At 50.2% G+C, this 20079-nt stretch overlaps 1 protein-coding gene across 3 annotated transcripts in view; it reads right to left on the bottom strand.

Annotated features, from left to right (window-relative positions):
• The window catches only part of TEPSIN (TEPSIN adaptor related protein complex 4 accessory protein), a 241623-nt gene that overhangs the window by 38837 nt on the left and 182707 nt on the right, over window positions 1-20079 (bottom strand). For all 3 annotated transcript variants that reach the window (XM_085617396.1, XM_085617395.1, XM_085617398.1), the window contains 2 exons: window positions 6009-6087; window positions 4001-4135 (listed from right to left, as the gene is read on the bottom strand). In XM_085617396.1, coding sequence (XP_085473522.1) covers window positions 4001-4135; window positions 6009-6087 — 214 coding nt within the window. The remainder of the gene's footprint in view (window positions 1-4000; window positions 4136-6008; window positions 6088-20079) is intronic.

Here is a 20079-nt window from a genome sequence, read left to right as displayed (position 1 = left end):
CAGGAGAAGGACTGGGAATCACCTGGCTCACTGCATGTCCGGTGGTCCAGTCTGAGGCCTAGGTGGAGCACGCAATTGAAGGCCTGATACACGCTCCTGGGTGACATGGACTACCACAGTGGACCTGAACATCGTGCTGCTCAGCAACCGTAGAGGAGGCTGCTACTACTGGTGATCCAGAGACATCCAAAGCAGGGTTCCTTGTGTAGGAGGCCAACCAGGATACTCTGTTCAACTTTGTGGCCGAGACAGCCACCCCACCTCACTGGGAGACTGGGTGGCACTTGTATTTACTGACTGTGTCCACTCACAGCCCGTCTTGTAGGGAGGTCTGAGAACTAGCACACCATTGAGATGGTGCTAGAGGGAGCGCCCAGAGTGGCTACCCCTACCTAACTATTTCACTGACACATCGAAAACTCACGAAAGAGCCTGGACTGCTTGTGCCCCCCATTGTGCCATACTTTGCCAGGGGGTGAGGCAGGTCCCAACACAATACCGGAAGCCACCACTGAGAAGCACAGTTCATGGAGCTTGCCTGCCAACACCAGTGAACAGCACATCCATTGGGATTGAGAGAGATTGTTCCAGGGTGACTGAGGGGCCCCAGTGACGTTCCCGGATCTCTACCTGGGAGTGCAGACTCTGCCTGGACTGCAAATGCCGTCCTGCCTCCTGGACTCTGTTGGGTGGTCCGGGGGAGTCAGGGGGCCCGCTGAGAACAGGCCCCTTGTCTGCCAGTGTGGCTCTGGCAGAGTGCAGCGGTCACTCCCTGAAACAAGGAAGTGCAGGCCCCCAGTCAGAGAGGCATCAGACTGTAGAGACCACTGTCTGCTCTGACATAGAGACATTGCCAAAAGAATCTCCTGCAACCCACCGAGACACAAAGCAGGATAAAATATTGGAAGCAATTGCAGACACTAGACAAGCGCTGCATGGCAGGGATGAACTGGTGTACGTTAAAGTGGGATTGTTAAGGATGATCAGAGAAAACTCACTGATCATACGGATAGTGTAATAAATGAACCCCGACCCGGACTATCTGAACTAGAGGGAAAAGTCTGGTACCTCACTGCCAAGGTCCAGGAACCTGAAAGTAGGGCTGAAGACTCTGAAGGATGATCTGTTCGCAATAATATCTGCATCGTTGGATTCCCTGAAGGAGCAAAGGACTCAGACCCAGTGCAGTTCTTCGAGGTCTGGCTGACTTGGGTGATGGCACCTTCTCTATTGTCGCCTTATTTTTTGGTAGAGCGCACCTACGAGTTCCAGCGAGTAGGCCACCTATGTGGGCCCTCCTAGGCTGATGGTGGCCAGACTGATGAATTATAGAGATAAAGAAACCATACTCTGCGTGACCCAATCAGCAGGCCCAATGCTGTATGAATATACACACATGTATCTCTTCCCAGATACACTATGGCGGTGCAGCGTCACAGAGCCTCCTTCCTAGCACCATGAGGCAGCTCCAACAAGTCGGTCTCAGATACTCATTATTGTTTCCTGCCAAGTTGAAGGTCATAGTCAACAACTCCAGCTATTTTTTCACTGAACTGACTGCCTGGGACTGGGTGGAGCAGCCGTGGTACAATGCGGGAATACCCACTTTGCAGTCATCGAGACTCCGAGCAGACAGGCCGGGAGGAGAGGCAGGCACCATAATCATGACAATGAAATCACCTAGGTAAGAGGAGCCACCACACCGGCACAGGCAAATGAGGACCAGTCCCAGGCACTGTACTGCAGTTTCCTGGTGGGATAAGCTGCGCTCTCCAGCACCTAGGGCCTCAGAGGACACACCTTGAGACACACTCGCGTACCTCGATGGGCAGTGCCACCCCACAGGCAGCTATCATAATACGAGTCCCTAGTAATCACCATGGGTAGTAACTTGTCCAGATTCTGTTCAAAACCCACTTCTGACATGTATGCGAGCAGGTACTGGCCCATTCTCCTACACTGATTCACTGTTGAGGGCTACGATATCCCCGCTACCACCAAAGGCTGTTAAGAGATCAACTGGAACTGGTGGCTATGCTCTCCGCACTGTCTCCCAGTACTTCTGCCCTTATTGAATTTTACAGTGTAGAAATGGGTCTGCTAACCGGTCTCTGCCAACGCTCTCGTAGTCACTCGTAGTTGTGCTGTGTTTAACAAGGGCACGTATACTTATCCCCCACCCCCACTGCCAGGTCAGACCCTGTGGAGCAGCTGGCCCTGGCAACGTCTTTAGAACACCATGCTCAATTGATAGAACAGTTACGTTGCTTGGACTTCAGAGCCTACCAGGTGAAAATGCATGCTGAAGAGGACAAATCAGGCCGCATACTGGCTTGACTCTTGCGTAGTGTGACACCTGTTTCTCCCATCACTATGATCAGAATGACTCCAACATAATTACTAGCCAAGCGGAAGTACGCTCAGCATTCACCACACATTACCAGATGCTATTTGACCCCCCTGCCACACACACATACCACCAAGCCCAAATCTTTGATTTTCTCAATAAGATTACACTACCCACCCAGGATCCCCTGGACAGAGAGGAGCTCAACGCACCAGTCACAATCCAGGAAATCTGAGGAGCCATCGAAGGCGCAGCCAAGCATAAAATTCCGAGTCTTCACGGTAACCCATAGAGTTCTACAAAGCCTACAAACCCCTCTTAGCCCCAAGGTTCTGGAACTATACCAGGCTTTTCTTACAGATAGCCGGCTCCTGCCATCACTTCAAGAATCACTACTAGCATCTCTCCCATAGCCCGATAAATACCCATTGGAAGGGACCTCATACAGTCCATTATCAATGCCCAGAACGACCTATAAGAAAAAGTGTGTTAGCCCTGGCTGCATCATAGCACTTTTTAAAATTAGTTTTTGGCCACACCGAAAAGCATCCACGCCTCTGTACAGCATGGCTACAAAACATTGCCAACACCAACTGCTGTCATAGGAGAGACCTTTTGGCTTTGGCAATGCTTGCTGAAAGATAATTTCCACCTGCATTGTCCCTCACACATCTTTTTTTTAATCAACCAACCCATTTATTCTCCGTAACTCTAGAATCAGAACTGTCAATTTCAGAGACAGGGCCGTCTCAGTAGCCACCATGAAAATGTAGCACAAACTGGTCTTGAGTAGCTGCATTTTTTAAGTTTTTGCATCGGTTATGTTTCTCAAAAAGGCCAAGAAAGCCCTGGAATACATGTACTGGTAAATAAAATATCACATAATATAATTCATCTAGGGTATGGAACTCTGTCCTAGTTCAAATCTGGTAGGCTCCATCCCTTCTCCACTTTCAGAAAAAAAGATAAATACTCATCTCTTCAAGTAACACCTCGTTGCATGCCAACTTCACTACTGTTGAGCACTCCAAGGATTACCTTGACTTCTTCATGTATTTCTTTCAAAGCCTTTGGGTTTGACATTTGCAGCACGATGGCAAACGTCACAAAGGTGAAAGCACCCACCATCTTCTACTTTCCTTTACCATTAACTGATAGACATTACTGGACAGGGACTACAGCATTTATATTTTGATGCAGAACTTCGTTTCTTGGAAATAACATGTCGACTGATAAAGGCATCTGTACATAAATAGTTGCATTTTAAAGAACAGCAGTAAACCCGATAGCGTAAAGGTTGAGTTAGGGAGTTTTGAAGGAGACCTGGTTGTGGTGAGGCAGCGCTGATGGATGGTAGCTCATTACAGCAGGAGGTAAATATTGGGTGAAATGCAGGTAGAACGACCAAGATGTGAGTTAAAAAGTGACGATCTGTAATTTTTCTAGGTGGTACAAAACTAATTTGTACTTGAGGTAGAAAGGGACAACACTTCAGGTGGATAAATTTACGAAGTAGGAGAAAGAAAAAAGAATCCATTAACTATGATTAAAGACACAGCTTAAAGATGTAAGCACCCAAGTCAGGAAGAGATCCACAGACCCAGTTGCCCACACACTGGACATACAGCACTAACATGGAAAGCACATGCTTACCTTGGTGGCCCTATTTGCCACAGGGCCAGGGCTCCCCTCACTCAGCTGCTGCAAAATTGTTCGGGTAACGGAGAACATATGGTCATGGGCCAGAAGGTCTGAACACATGAGAGATGAGATACCACTCATGGATCTCTGCAGGGAGGAAAAACACATTTCTGAGTCACACAATCTATTCTTGAGCATTTCTCTCCTCTGAGCAATTCAGACGGGCCAGGCCCTTGATCCAGAGAGGCTGCCATCTGCCTTTAGTCATGGGCAATCAAGAGAGATGGAGTTCTTCAGCTAGTTTCCAGCCACATATTTCCACCACCAATTCGGGCCGGCAGTGACCACAACTAATCACTTTCACGTCAGCAGAGAGCACAGCAGAACTGGCGGGTGCCCTATGGTCACAATGTCCATCCTGACATGACCACAAACCGGTTAAAGGGCATTGGTGCCCAAGAATCAGATGACATTATGCACCAAAGGACCACAAATTGATTATGGTAAGGTAAGCTGCACAAATATATTACATACATCAATCTACAATGGAGGCTTGGATTTTAATCGAGACCTTTAACACTCTAAATTAGAATTATTTTTACCATGCTCTTGCAAACTATGATGAGGAAGGTCACAAGGGCAGATTGAATAAAATTTGTGGTGCTCTCGGCTCTGCCAATTCACAGTACCTAAACCTCCGAGTAATTAACATACCGTCAATACCATAAGTGCGATTTGTCATTAGCAGTGCCAAAACTCTAGTCAAGCAGTTCTTAACATTTTAACTTTTGGGGACCCCCACCGAATCACTACTGGAAGCCGGGATTCCCAGACTAATAAAAATCTACAATATGAACCACAAAGAAATACACAAACAAGTGTATATCAAATGAATACAAGAATTATGAAATTATTTAATTTCAAACAAAAAAAATACACAAAATCGAAAAATGTTTTTCAATTGGAAGCCTGGAGCTTAACAAAATGTTGTGCGAAGTATGGTATTTACTCTGAGTACCTGTACTTCGCATTTAGAGATGTCCATTAACCCTGCAGACATCTCTAGTCAGTGCAGGAACGGCTGTGCATGCGGTTCCGGCCAATGTGTTAAAGGGTTGACGGGCAGCTACGTCCAACATGATAGCCGTACGTCAAACATTGAACATGCTTTTTTTTTTTTTTTTAAACAAAATCCCAAATCAAGATTTTTTTTTTTTTTTAAAGAAAAAACTAATGACCACTACACCAGAGGCGCTGTATCATATGGTGTAGAGGGTCATTACTTTTTTTTTTGCTCTCCCTCATCTCCAGGCTTTACCTGACAGTAAAGAACAGAAAAAAAGACATACAACACCATCTACTCAAAATTGGGAGGACTGTGTTACATATAATCTCTCCGACGGCATGTACATCATCGGGTCGTTTGAGGTCTATGTCAGATACAGAGCCAGAGTAGGCTCAGTCGCTGACAAACTTAAGGTGACAAACTCTAAATCAGGCCCTTTGACTTTTTTTGGCTCTGAGCGCATGCTCCATTTTTGTCAACGCCTACCAGTGCTTCAATTGAGGCCACCAAGCGGCCACACTACATTCTGTTTGCGGTACTTGTGTTACTCCCGTTACTCCCAATAACCAAGCAAAGGACTCCAACATATAAGTCTCTAACATCAAATTTCAAACTCCTTCTCAGACTGTTTCAAAGTTTGCTTTTTATTTGGTAAAATACTTTATTAATCTCGCATTATTATTTAATTTTGTAAACAGTTGTGGACACCTTGAGCAAGCTTTGTGGAACCCCGGAGGTTCCAGGTAAGAACCACTGCTCTATTCTACAGCAAATGCAGTCCCCTTACTCCCAGCATTGCTTCTGCATCAAATATGTAAGCTAGACTTGCAATATTGGGGTCCTTAGCAGAAACCTTCCTTTTGATTACAAAAATAAACATCTAGCCTGAATAATCGGGATGGTTGAACTTTAATAAAAATCATCTGCAGCGCTCTCTACCTGAAGATGTCTCACCATTTGAATGCTGGTGCTGGGGTTCTGCAGCTTCCGGCTCAGCAGCTCCAGTACAGCCTCACAGTTCAGCAGCGAACACCTGTAAATTGGGAACGATTTTGTGAGTGTCTCAAGGACCAGAAAGATTCTATCACTATCCCGCAGGAGAGAACTCAGTGCATACTTTGAGGTACTCAGGTGATACATTTACATAACTGTATATACTAACCCTGGGACAGAAACAAAGGGAATATGAGAACAACTGAAGCCAGAGTAATACAGAAACAAGATGCCGAAAAGACTGCTAAAAGAGGGTGGGCAAATATTTGTCTAACTGATGTTCTATGTTGGAAGCACATTAATTTCCCAAAACTGGAGTCAAAACCAATTTTGAAAAGACATCGTTTTACAGCACTATCCCTTGCTTTCTTAGCTAGTGTTTTCTTATGGTCTGTGGTCCGTTACTTATGAAGCATGATGTCTGCAGAATCTACTTGGCACTAAAGCAAAAGCACACAAGGAAAATGCTATGCACTTACTGATTAAATAGACACGTTTTTAGGAGTTTTTTAGGTCTCACCTACGCAGCGCGCATGCGTTGCATAGGAAGACCTTCAGCAATCGATTCAGTTTGTGTCCCAAAAACGTGCACGTGTTGCATTGCTTTTAATGGCAACACGTGCACATTTGGCAATTCACTTGCGGGAGCAAGCTTTAAAACCATCTGGTTTTAATTAACATATGGTTCCTGCTTGCTCCCGCAAGGGAAACAGGCCCAGGCTCCCTCCTCTATCCCCTCCCCCTGCTGCTTTTTTTATTACTTTGAGCACGAGGCGCGGGCTAACAAAGCCACAGCGCTTCTCTTCACTCCCCTGCCTCCTGCGCTCTCGCAGACTCTAGTGCATATGTGGGACACCTCTCAGGCAAACAATATTACGATTAAGTCATGAGTTATTCATTTCTCAAAATATTGTTATACATCTGTTTTCAAAATGAGAAACATTCAAACAGGATCTATAATCTCGCATTAGTCACAGTGTGTTCCTCTTTTAATTTTAACAGCGTATACAATATAAAGCATACTTTTCAAAGATGTCCCCAAAAGCGCAGACACACTTTTTGTCACGTACACGCCACTTCCAGTATCGACGTGCGGTTGGCTGTCGGTGGAACTGAGGCGAAAGTTAACAGTTCACAGACGCAGAAAATAGAAGAGGCTGTGGTCAAACTTCGGCGTTGCGAAAGGTCGTGACTTGGTGAACTGTTCACCCTCCAAACTTAGGCACAGGGCACCAGGTTATGTGATTTTCACTGGTACTTTTTGAGCGCTCAGCCCTGTTATATCCAAGGGCAGAAAACTGACGTTCCCCCCCCCCCCTTCCCCAAGTGTTTTATTAACGGTTGTCTCCAAGTAAACCACTTTCACCCACTGAGGCCGGATTTACTCATTTTTCAAGCAGCGCATCATCAAAAGTGCCACGCTGCGCACTGGAGAAAACACAGCCCAGAGAGAGCCAAAGACCGGACTTCCGCTGGTGTCATCGCATGCACTGGCTGTAAACAAGTCTTCCATGTGCCACGCAAAACCCCACCACACCACGGTGTAGATCTGAGAATTATTATATCGTATTTTATATTTGTAGAAAGCGCCTACGCCGAAGGTTCGTGGCGCTGAGAGACACTAGATAAAAGAGACAAAACTATGTATTGGATATGTGCTGAGCGCTGTAACCCACACAGAAAGCACAATTTTTTCAAGAAATGAACACATTTCCCCTTGCTTGCGCCTGCTTCAAGTTGGTGTTAGCTTTCAACACAAAGCTCGGTCTATCGTAAACTTGTTCCAGCTTTGCCTCACCTCTGGGTTTTCATGCTGATTTCTAAAATGCGAGTCTCACTCTACACTGTGTTGCACGCTACTAAATTGTTTTAAACTGGCTCCGAGCCGCCGCTACAATACCCTGCTCATGGTTTACCGTCTAACCCATTAGAATTTAAAACCAGCGACGTGCTTGTTAGGCGCTATGCACGCCACTACCCCCCGCCTAAACGGGGCCTTTGACATGAGCATAACAGCTTTCCCTAACTTTTCTTCGGAAACTTTATCACTGATACTTTTCTAAGCCTTCCACCACAGTAGCCTACTTGCAGGCTATCACTTTGTTTAAACATAATCAGACGCTCAAATTAATTTTTAATGGGGAATCGGGCATCGTACAGACCCACGAGGTACCCAAGTGAAAATACATATCTCCTTGAAGTCGATCTTGACCAAGCTTGCTGGACTGGGAAAACAAGGGTGGGGTCTAGTCACTACCCCATGCGACACATTTCGAGTAAAGTTGCATTAGATCAAGTTCTAACATGCATATTATGCATTTTCCATTACATGTAGTTTTCCCCATTTATTTTTACAGACTGAAAAAATACAATAATATACCTAGGAGTACGACTTTAGAATATATATAAGAAGGTCATAAACACATACTTGCAAACCAGTGGATGTTCTTTATTCCAATTTAGTTTTGCCTAGTCTTAAGTAGACCACTAGAACTTTAGTACAAACTTACTTTAAACCGCTATTTTTCTAAAAGTGTTACAAGGGCACATTGCTTTCTGGAGCACGAACAGAGTCATAAGAATAAGGTCCATGATCACCCTTAAATTAATAGCACGGCTCCCATGAGGTGAGAAGCATATTGTAACTATGTGAATAACTAAATAAAGATTGTATTAACTTACAGCCTTGAGAAAGCCCCCGCTTAACAGGCTTACTTGTGGGGTGGAACACGTGTTGGAGCAGGGTAGCATTAAACAAACATAGCATGAAGAAGATGAAGGATGAGCTGCAAGTACTATGTGCAAATAAAGTTTGGATATACACAAAATTTTCGCAGAACTCAATTTCTCTTTCTACTTGTATGAATTGCATTTAAATACAAACAGAAAACTGTACACTCAGCACAGCGTATGATTATAGATTTGCTGCATAATCAATTTTCTTCCGCATAATCTGCAGATTTTAACAAAAGTAAACATTGTTTCTAGCTCAAATGGTTAAAAAGTTAATAAAGATGCAGCAGAACGCATTGCAGTGCAGTGGAAGGTTCTTTGCAAAGGTTAACCAGTTACATTTTTGTTGCTTATTGCTATATTTGTGTGTTGAACTGGTACTAATGAGGCACAACAAATGCCCAGACAATGTTAACAAGTTTGAAAATCACAGAATATTGAAGTAATACTATCAGGAAACATGCCAAATTATACCTTATAAGTGCCTTTTCGTGTAGCAATATTTACTCAGCCTCACTGCAGAATTTGGCCCTCCCTTGCCGTATAATTCCCTTGGCCCTGCTTAGAGTAAAGAAAGACCAAAGCGTTATGATGTGGTCAACGCTGGCTGTGATTATTTTTGTTTACTTTAAACCATGTTGCACAGCAGCCCACGTTGCTGAGCTAAGGTCTAAATAAATTTTGACAAAGCCAATAGATCTTACATACACAAAACCTATTGGCTTTGCCAATGCTTGTTTGAATGAGCTTTTGTGCAGATTTAGCACTTTTTTTTCTTTTTTAAATGTACTACTCCAATGGAATCAAATGGAAGACTTTTTATCAGGCCTGTGTGGTATTACAAGCATTGGCATAGTCAATAGGTCTCGCCTTTGGGACCTTATAAGTGTTTAGCCATGCAACCGTTGATGTTGTTGCACCAAGGATATTGTGCTGGATAACTAAACACTTATAAGGTCCCAAAGGCGAGACCTATTGGCTATGCCAATGCTTGTTTAAACAGAGATTGGATTTGTTGTGAAGATGGACTGGAAGAGTGTTCAAGAATTCTACTACTGCTATGGAAAGGGCTCTGTTACCGAACCTCACAGTTTTGGGTTTGTGGTTTCTGCTAGGAATTCAGAATGAGACTGTGATATGAGGCTAATCTTTTAATAATAACTCTTGGGACTTGAGGCTAGAGAGCTCTGTGTAGCGATAGCAACGGTTTAAACACCATTTACTTTATCAGCAGTCAGCGGAGCTGTTGGAGCACAGGGGTAGTCTGGCCATCTCTTGGAAATCCTATGAAAAGATGCACAACTCCATTCTGAACCAATTGCATCTGATATATACTGGTATTCAAGTAGGATAGACCGACTTCATTCCCATCACCTAATCTAGATTGATCAAGAGGGTTCAGAACGGGGATGTGAAATTGGTCATTGATAAACAGAGGAGGGTCTTTCTGTTTTTTAACTGCCAGTAGCAGGTCTGGTGACTTTTGCTGCTTGTTCTTTCTCGGAGAGGTCGTTGTAAATGTTGAGACCCAGATTATGCACGGATCATGCAAGTGTGGGGCAGAGACCCATTTCAGAGGGCCAGTTAAAGAACTCGGATAGATAGTATTCTCCCCCGGTGAAGAGTACTTTCTGTCATTGATGGATTAACTTTAAGTATGTTCTTGGACATACACCATGTATTACAGAGAAGGCAGTCGTTTAGACATAAGCCAGGAGGTTTTATGGAGTGATTTTGATTTGTCAGACTGAAGATGAGTTGGGTGTCATCTGCATAAACATATATAAAAACATGCACTTATCTCATAAAGAGCCAGTGGGGATAAGAGAGAGCCCTGAGTTCACATTTGAGCAATCAAAGACTGGCTCCTAATGGAGAAAGAACAATGGACTGGTGTCTGTCTTCCAAGAAGGAGGTTAGCCAGTTTAGAGCGTTTACTGTGATACAACTTTTGTGTAGTTTGGAAATCACTGTACAATGGTAGATGGAATCAAAGGCTGCAGATATGCCTAATAGGATCAGACCTCTGATATCACCTGTATTAGCTGCTTTTCTCAGATGATTTGAGGCAGATTAGTCTACAAGCTCAGTCACTGGTCCAGGAAGGAAACTAGATTGATGGTGGTCCAGGAGAAAGTTATTTCACATATTTATGGAATTAGCCATAAACAATTATTTCTGGTGACTTACCTAGAAATAGGTATAGTAATATAGGCCGGTAGTTGCTAAGCTCTGCAGCTTTAAAAGTGGGTTTTTAGTAGTGGCTTTACCAAAGCCTGTTTCAAGAGTTTCGGGACAAGACCACACGCAAAAGAGCTGTTGAAAATATTGGTGAAAACCTTACTTAGTAATGATTTTATCCATTGGGCAGGGGCAGCAACACCTGCAGACAGATCAATTGTATGGGTTCTATGAGTAGTGAAGGTGTTGCAATCTAGTCAAATTGTTTCAATTTGATGGAGCCGTATCAAACCACCTCGCTAATCAAGCATCTATTGCTGAATATTCTTCCTCTCAATTTCATTTCTTAATTTTAGCAATCTTTTTTTTTTTTTGTTTTTTGAAACCGTTTATTACAAGACTCAAAAATATACAAATATGGGCCTACAACCTGCCGGCCGGCCGGCCGCTAGCAAAGAAAGGAGCATACGATACACATTTATAAAGCACGTGGTGCTGCGGAGGAGCATGCACAGGAGTTAACAGCGTTGAGAGCCACACCATTCAGACCCCACTATACGGTTTCATTTTAAACTTAAAGAACAACAAGAAAAAACAAACCCACAAGGCAATCCACAATCGGAAATAGCAGCATGTGCTCCCCTAGAGGGGGGATCCTAACCATCCATAGGAGTCTCAAGAAGGGGAAGAGATCAGGACTAGGGCTGGGTAAACCCAATGCCCGGTACCGGGGGGATGAGTCGGCTAAGGGGACGGGGCCGGCGACGGATCGGGCAATAACGGCGGAGCACAGATTCCCCCGCGGTAGGCGTTCCAGGGGCCCCATACTTTCACCCATGTCCCAGGCTTACCTCTCGCCACATACACCACCTTTTCCCGAAACATGCACCAATCCATATGTTCCTTCCAGGCCGAGACAGTCGGGGGCCTCTGGGATCCCCACAGTTGAGCAATATCACGCTTGGCCACCATATATCCCAGAGTCACCCACCACGTCTGCGGCGCCGAGTAATCGGTAGGTTCCCACACATTCAAGAGGCATCTCCTCGCTTCGGGCAACAGCGCCACATGCGTAACCACTCGCAGCACCTCATGCACACCACGCCAGAACCCCTCCACCTCCGGGCACTCCCACAAGATATGCAGAAAAGTCTCCAAAGCACCACACCCACGCTTACACAACCCGTCCTCAGCATAGCCCATACGCAGGAGCTTTGGCCCCGTCATGTAGACCCTGTGGAGTATCTTGAGCTGGACGAAGCGAAGGCGAGCCGGTATGGCCACCTCTTTCGGGGAGGCCACCGCGGAGATCCAGTCCTCGTCGTCCAGCTCCAGCCCATCGGCAACCCAAGCCTCACGAAGGGCAGTCAACAAGCCCGAGCGGTCGTTGATCAGTTTTTTGTAGATCAGTGAGATCGTGCTGTCCGGGACGTGTCCATCCAGCACTCTATCCTCCAGGGGGGAATACTCCGGGATGGAGGCAACGTCCGGGAAGACGGAGCCCAGTGCATGACGGACCTGCAAATACCGAAAGTACTCACTGCCCTGCAACTGAAATTCCGTCTGCAGCATCTCTAACGTTTTAAATCCTCCCCTCGTCCAGAGATCCCCCACTTTGCTGATGCCTATTATGTCCCACTTCTCGAAGCCCTTCGAGGTCCACAGGGAGCCCAACCGCTCAGACGCGTATAGTGGTGACGCCCGGGTCAAACGGTCCTTCCACCCCATAGCTACATTGGCCGCGTGCCACACTCGCACCATTACACGCGTGGGGCCCGTTAGGCGAGCGTCGGGCGCGCTAGAGTAGAGCGCTCGATTATAGTCACCGCCTGGAAGTAGCATCTTATCCATTTCGAATGCCGGGTTTAAGGCGGGCCCGTATAGGCCGTGATTAATCGCAGCTAGCTGGGAGGCCCAATAGTACCGTTTAATATCCGGGAGGGCAATCCCCCCGTCATACCATGGGAGCGTCAACTTCGCCAGGGCAATACGCGGCCTCCCGTCCCAGAACAGGCGGCGTTGCAAACTCTCCACCTCACGGAAGTAGCGCGCCGGGACTAGGTCCATAGTGTTCTGCAAAGCGTACAGGAAGCGCGGCAACGACATCTTGAACAATGCCGCCCGGCCGAGCGGCGAAAGCGGCAGGCGCCGCCAGCGCGCGACGTCCTCCTTCAGGCGCTGGAGGGGGGGAAGCAAGTTCCGATCGTAGCGGGCCTCCGGGTCCAGAGTAATGAAGACACCCAGGTACCTGAACCCCCGCGGGGCGATCTGGATCGGACAGCCCCGCGGGAGGATGGGAGCCTCCCCAGAGAGCACATACACACATGATTTAGCCCAGTTGATGACAAGGCCGGAGTTGCGACCAAATGAATGTAAAACATCAACCAGTACTATCAGTGATTTACGTGGGGAGGCTAGGTACAAGAGGATGTCATCAGCGTATAGGGATACGCGGTCCTCATACTCGGGGGTCCAGCGGAGACCACGGATAGAAGGATGCCACCGCAGCCACTCCGCCAGGGGCTCCAAGGCGAGCGCAAACAGGAGCGGCGATAAGGGGCAGCCCTGCCGCGTGCCCCGGCCCAATTCGAACGGAGCCGATACTCTTCCGTTCACCACCACCTGCGCCAATGGGCCCGAATACAGCAATTTGACCCAACTGATGAACCCTGGGCCAAATCCAAACTTCGCAAGCATCGCCCAGATGTATGGCCATTCAAGCGTGTCAAACGCCATGGTGGCGTCTAAGGACGCCAAAATGGCCGGCTCCCGTATGAACGGGACACGTGCGAGCACCCCATGCAAACGCCGCAAGTTAAGGGCTGTGTTGCGATGGGGAATAAAGCCGGACTGGTCCTGATGAACCAAATCGCCCACCACGCCGACCAGCCGATTGGCCAGTACCTTGGCGAGAATTTTGGGCTCCGCATTCAGTAGCGAAATGGGCCGATAGGATGTAACCCGGTCCCAAGGTCTCCCCTCCTTGTGGATAACCACGATTGTAGCCAGACGCTGGTCCAACGGGAGGGAGCCCACCGAGTGGGCCGCCAGGAACATAGCCCGGAGGTGTGGTGCCAGCGTATCCGGTCGCAACTTGTACAACTCGATAGGGAGACCATTCGGACCCATGGCCTTGCCGGAAGCGACCGAGCGTATGGCGAGGGCGATTTCGTCGGAGGTGGGAGCGGCGTCCAGCGACACCCTGTCCTCCCCCGAAAGAGACAGCAGCGCGATATCCCTGAGCAGGGCACGGGAATCCTCTTCAGAGCAGGAAGACACCGGGGAATACACCCCACGGAAATAATCCGCGAAACAGGAGACAATTTCTTCTGGCTCAGTTACACACACACCATCCGTTTTCTCAATCAGCGGGACCACACGATTCGCTCTCTCTTTTTTGTCCAACCACGCTATCAGTTTACCAGCCTTATCACCCACATCATACAGTCGCCCCTGTTGCTCTCTACTGAGGCCCCTGGCCGCCTCCGTGACGAGGGCCCTATAGGCCGCTTGCTTGAGTTGGAGGACATGTAATGCGGCATCCGTCACCCCACCTTCTAGATTACCCTCCAACTCGGCTATTTCAGCTTCCACCCGGGTCACCTCCTCCCGCTCGCGCCTCCGGGCGTGGGAAATAAGGGATAGGGCCTCCCCTCGGAGTACTGTCTTGAAGGCCTCCCACAGTGATACAGCCGAAGGCACGGACCCCACATTCTCGTCAAAATATCGCTGAAGGGATTTAATCAAGTCAGCGAGAATGGTGGGGTCGCGCAGGTACCAGGGATTGATTGGGACCACCCTACCCTCACCCCTCGGAAAGACATCAAAGTGTAACAGGAGCGGGGAGTGGTCCGAGATACCCCGTGCCAAATGGCGCACCTCTCCCACCCTCCCAACATAGGCCGCCGGGACAAGGACATAATCTAGTCGTGAGAGACTACCATGGGCCCCCGAGTGGAAAGTGTACTGCAGCTGCGTGGGGTGTTTTAAACGCCAGCAGTCCACCAATCCCAATGTATCCAAGAGGCCAGATAGCCACGCCTGTGCCCGGGGGAGGTCCCTAGGGGGGTGACGATCCACAGTCCCAGAAACCACCGCATTGAAATCCCCCCCACCACTAGAAGCCCCCCCGGAAGGCCAAGGAGAAGGCGCCCCAGGTCCGCAAAGGTGGTCGACTGCAGCCCCGGTGGGATGTATACTGACACAAAGACAACCACTGTGCCCTCCATTCTTCCCACCAAGACCGTGTAACGTCCCCTGTCATCGTGGAGCACCTCATCAATCTCCAACGGGAGCGAGTTCTTCACCATGATGCCCACACCCCTTGAGCCAGACGTGAAGCCCGAGTGGGCCACTAGGCGATAGCCACGCCGATTCATGGCGCAGAAGGAGTTGCCAATGAGGTGTGTCTCCTGCAGAAAGACTACATCGGGCGAGATTCGCTTCAAGAACTGCAGGACCACACCTCGTTTGATCCTGTCCCCCAGTCCATTCACATTCCAAGACAACAAAGTTAATTCCCTACCCCCCATCATATACAGAAGCCATCATTCGTCCCCCCGAGAGCACTTTAGAACTAACACAAAAATACTTTTGCCTTGTGATGAAAACGAGCAACACCCCATCCCTACCCACCCACCCCAACAAAACTCCCCCCTCCCTGCACCCCTGCATGAGCCCGAACAGCCCCCCCAACGTGCAGTGTGCCTGTCGCCCCATATATAGTTAAACTAACTAGACCCCCTAGAGGAGGAGGGAGAACCCCCAATAGACCCAACACAACCTCCATAGGAGGGGAACTTACACAGACAGACGCATAATCTAAAGTGGCATCATTTTCGTCCAGAGCGAGGCCTAATATTAAACCCTCAGTCCCGATCCAGTTGGCCGTCTCCCCCCGCCGCCCCCCCCCCCCCGCCCCCCGCCCCCCCGATCACGATCCCCAGACAGAGTATCCAGCCAGTCCCCGGCCGCTTCGGGACGATCAAAGAAGTGTGTGCGACCTTCCACCTCCACTCGCAGCTTGGCTGGGAAGAGCATGGCATATTTGAGGTTTAGGTCCCGAAGACGGCGTTTGACGCCTAGGAAGCTCAGTCGCTGCTTCTGGACCGCTGGGGTGAAATCAGGGTAAAAATTTACCTCCATATTGTCAAGCTTAACCGGTCCATGCAGTCTGGAGGTTTGCAGGATAGCGTCTCTGTCCCGAAAATTGAAAATCCGGGCAATGAGAGGTCTCGGAGGGGCTCCGACCTTCGGCCTTTCCCCGGGAACCCTGTGGGCCCTCTCCACAGCGAAGGATTTACTCAGCCCCCGTGGTTGGAGATGGGTAGCAATCAGGTCCTCCACAAAGAGGTCCGCCGCCGCCTCCTCGCGTCCCTCGGGCACCCCGATGATGCGGATGTTGTTCCTCCGGGCCAGACTCTCGGAGTCCTCCAGGCGTCGATCCATAAGCGCACTCGCCTGACTAAGCCGGCGCACCTCTGTTTGTAGGGCCGCCACATCTGTCGTAAGGCCCGATGCGGTGTGGGCCAAAGAATCAACTCGGTCGTTGGTTTTGGAAAGATCGGCCCTCACCAGGCCAACATCCACGAGGACCGAGTCGATCTTCTGCGCCAGTGTATCGAAGCGCTGGCCCACCGAGGCCTTCATCTCGGCAATGGCACCCATGACATCTCGCAGAGTCAGATCCGTGGGCAGGTCCGGGGCATCAGGAGGGCCCTCAGGGGACTTGTGCGGTCCATCGGGAGATCCCTTCTGGAGGGTATAGCGGTCCATACTGTTGGCCTGATGGACGACGCCACGCCGGGTCGATTTGATCTTTGCTCGGTCTCCATCTTGTTTCGTGGCCATGGCCACCAGTCTCCCAGTCGCACCAGCCACGTCGTGAAGGGCAGGCAAGCAGGGCCACGAGCTCCGGGGGGGGGCCACCTCAGATCAGCGGGGTGGATCACAGCCGGCGGGCAGGCAGGGTCTCCCAGCGAGGCCACACCAACACAAAGAGCCCCGCGACCCAACCTCGCAGAGACGGCAAGGGGGTGCGAAAGCGAAAGCGAAAGTGCGGGGTACGCGAGTCGCCAGGCCCTGCCCGCCGCTGTTGTTCGCTTTGTCACTGGATCACCCCACAGCGCAAATCCGGGGTCCGGCGAGGAGAAGGCCGCAAACCTCAATCGGTGCTCACTCCGGTGTCCGAGGTCCGATTCGGAAACGGGAAACGGGTGCCACCTCAGCTCAGGCTCACCAACACAGTCCCCTCATCCGGGACAGGATAATTTCAGGATAATCGTAGGAGGTTGCGGAGGTCCTCGGGAGCCTCGCACCTACGCGGCCATCTTGGTTGCGCGCTAGGCTCCTCCCCCAATTTTAGCAATCTTATCCTCATAGAAGGAGGAACGTTTGTCACATGAAAACTATTATAATGGGAATTCTAATAAGAACAAAAGTTATTATTTTTGCTTTTGTTTCTCCATATCAATCAATCAATCAATCAAGACATTTATATCGCGCACTACTCACCCGGAGGGGTCTCAAGGCGCTTGGGGGAGGGGGGTCTGCTACTGCTCCAACAGCCATGTCTTGAGCTGTTTCCTGAAAGCTAGGTGGTCCTGGGTCAGCCGAAGGTGGATAGGCAGACAGTTCCATGTCTTGGCCGCCAGGTAGGAGAAGGATCTTCCTCCGGAGGTGGCTCTCTGGATGCGAGGGACGGCCGCGAGGGCGAGGCGCGCGGATCGTAGCTGGCGGGTGGGCGTGTAGAAGGTGAGGCGGTCGTTGAGGTATCCTGGGCCCAGGTCGTGGAGAGATTTGTGTGCGTGGGTGAGGAGCCTGAACGTGATCCTGTTGTTGACAGGGAGCCAGTGCAGGTCTCTCAGGTGGCTCGAGATGTGGCTGCGTCGGGGGACGTCTAGGATGAGTCGGGCGGAGGCGTTCTGGATGCGCTGAAGTCTTTTCTGAAGCTTGGCTGTCGTTCCGGCGTAGAGGGCGTTCCCGTAGTCTAGTCTGCTGGTGACGAGGGCCTGGGTGACCGTCTTCCTGGTCTCGGTCGGGATCCATCGGAAGATCTTGCGGAGCATGCGGAGGGTGTGGAAGCAGGATGAGGAGACGGCGTTGACTTGTCTGGTCATCGATAGGGAGGAGTCCAGGATGAAGCCCAGGTTAAGTGCGTGGTCCGTTGGTTTTGGTGCGGTGCCTAGGGCTGGGGGCTACCAGGAGTCGTCCCATGCGGAGGGAGATGGTCCAAGGATGAGGACTTCTGTCTTGTCCGTGTTAAGTTTCAGGCGGCTCATGTTCATCCATTCGGTGACGTCTTTCATCCCTTCGTGTAGGTTGGTTCTGGCGGTGTCGGGGTCACTGGTGAGGGAGAGGATCAGCTGGGTGTCATCGGCGTAGGAGATGATGTTGAGGTTGTGTTGGCGTGCGATGGCCGCGAGGGGCTTCATGTAGACGTTGAAGAGGGTGGGGCTGAGCGACGATCCTTGCGGGACGCCGCAGATGACTCCGGTGGCCTCAGATCGGAACGGAGGGAGGCGAACTCTCTGTGTTCTTCCGGCGAGGTACGAGGAGATCCATTCCAGAGCCTTTCCTTGGATACCGGTGGTGTTGAGGCGTTGGACTAGGGTACGGTGGCAGACAGTGTCGAATGCTGCGGAGAGGTCCAGGAGGATGAGGGCCGTTGTTTCACCGTTGTCGAGCAGGGCTCGGATGTCGTCGGTTGCTGCGATGAGGGCGGTCTCGGTGCTGTGGTTGGCTCTGAAACCGGATTGCGATGGGTCAAGGGATCCGTTCATCTCGAGGAATGCGGACAGTTGCTTGTTGACGATCTTCTCGACGACTTTGGCAGGGTAAGGAAGGAGCAAGATTGGGCGGAAGTTCTTGAGGTCGGTTGGGTTCGCTGTTGGTTTCTTCAGTAGTGCGCTGAGCTCGGCGTGCTTCCAGCTCTCTGGGAAGGTGGCTGTGTCGAAGGAGATGTTGATGATGTCACGGAGGTGGGGTGCGATGGTGGAGGCTGCCTTGTTGAAGACATGGTGGGGGCATGGGTCTGTCGGAGATCCGGAATGGATGGTGTTCATCATGCGGGCCGTGTCCTCGGGAGTCACCTTGGTCCAAGCCTGGAGAGTGACGGCGGGGTGCGCATGTTCCACCGATGGGTGCGGGGGTGGAGTGCCGAAGCTCACGTGGATGTCGGCAATCTTGCGGTGGAAGTACGAGGCGAGGGAGTCGCAGAGGTCCTGTGAAGGAGTGATGTCGTTGCTTCCGGAGCTGGGGTTGGCGATGTTGACGATGTGTAAGAGCTCCTTACTGTCGTGGGCGTTGTTGTCCAGTCGTTCCTTCAAGAATTTCTTCTTGGTGGTTCGGATGAGTTGGTGATGACTGCGGGTTGCGAGTTTGAGGGCGGTCATGTTGTCGGCGGTTCTGTTGAGGAGCCAGGCCTTCTCGAGGGTGCGGCAGTTCTTCTTGGAGTCCTTGAGTGCGTCGGTGAACCAGGGGGCCTTCTTGCTTCTGGGCTTGGTGCTTGGTTTCTTCAGTGGGGCGAGGTCGTCGGCACAGGTGGTCAGCCACTGCGAGAGGTTGCGGGCTGCTGGGTTGGGGTCCGTTGTGTTGACAGGTGGGTTCTGGCTGAGGGAAGAGGTAAGCTGGTCGGCAGTGATCTTGCTCCAGTTCCTGTGGGGAACCTGCTTCAGGTGGCGGTGGACCGTGTTCTTCCTGAAGCTGAAGTGAACGCAGCTGTGGTCGGTCCAGTGAAGTCCGGTGGAGTGGTGGAAGGTGATGTGTTTGCTGGACGAGAAGATCGGGTCGAGCGTGTGGCCGGCGTAGTGCGTGGGGGTGTCGACCAGTTGCCTGAGTCCGAGGTTGGCGAGGTTGTCCAGCAGGGTGGTGGTGTTGCGGTCGCTGGTGTTCTCCAGGTGGAAGTTGAGGTCCCCTAGGAGGATGTAGTCGGTGGAGGGGAGGGCGTGCGGGCTGATGAAGTCCGTGATGTCATCGCAGAACTGTGTGCGCGGCCCCGGGGGTCTGTAGATGAGGGTGCCTCTGAGGGTAGTCTTTGGGTCGGTGTGGATCTAAAAGTGCAGGTACTAGGCGGCGTTGAATGCGTCGATGGAGTCAGTCGAGATGCGAATGGTGTCTT

This window comes from Triturus cristatus, chromosome 7 (genome assembly GCF_964204655.1).
Source record: "Triturus cristatus chromosome 7, aTriCri1.1, whole genome shotgun sequence".
Lineage (NCBI taxonomy): Eukaryota > Metazoa > Chordata > Amphibia > Caudata > Salamandridae > Triturus > Triturus cristatus.
This window is presented reverse-complemented; position numbering and strand designations above follow the sequence as displayed.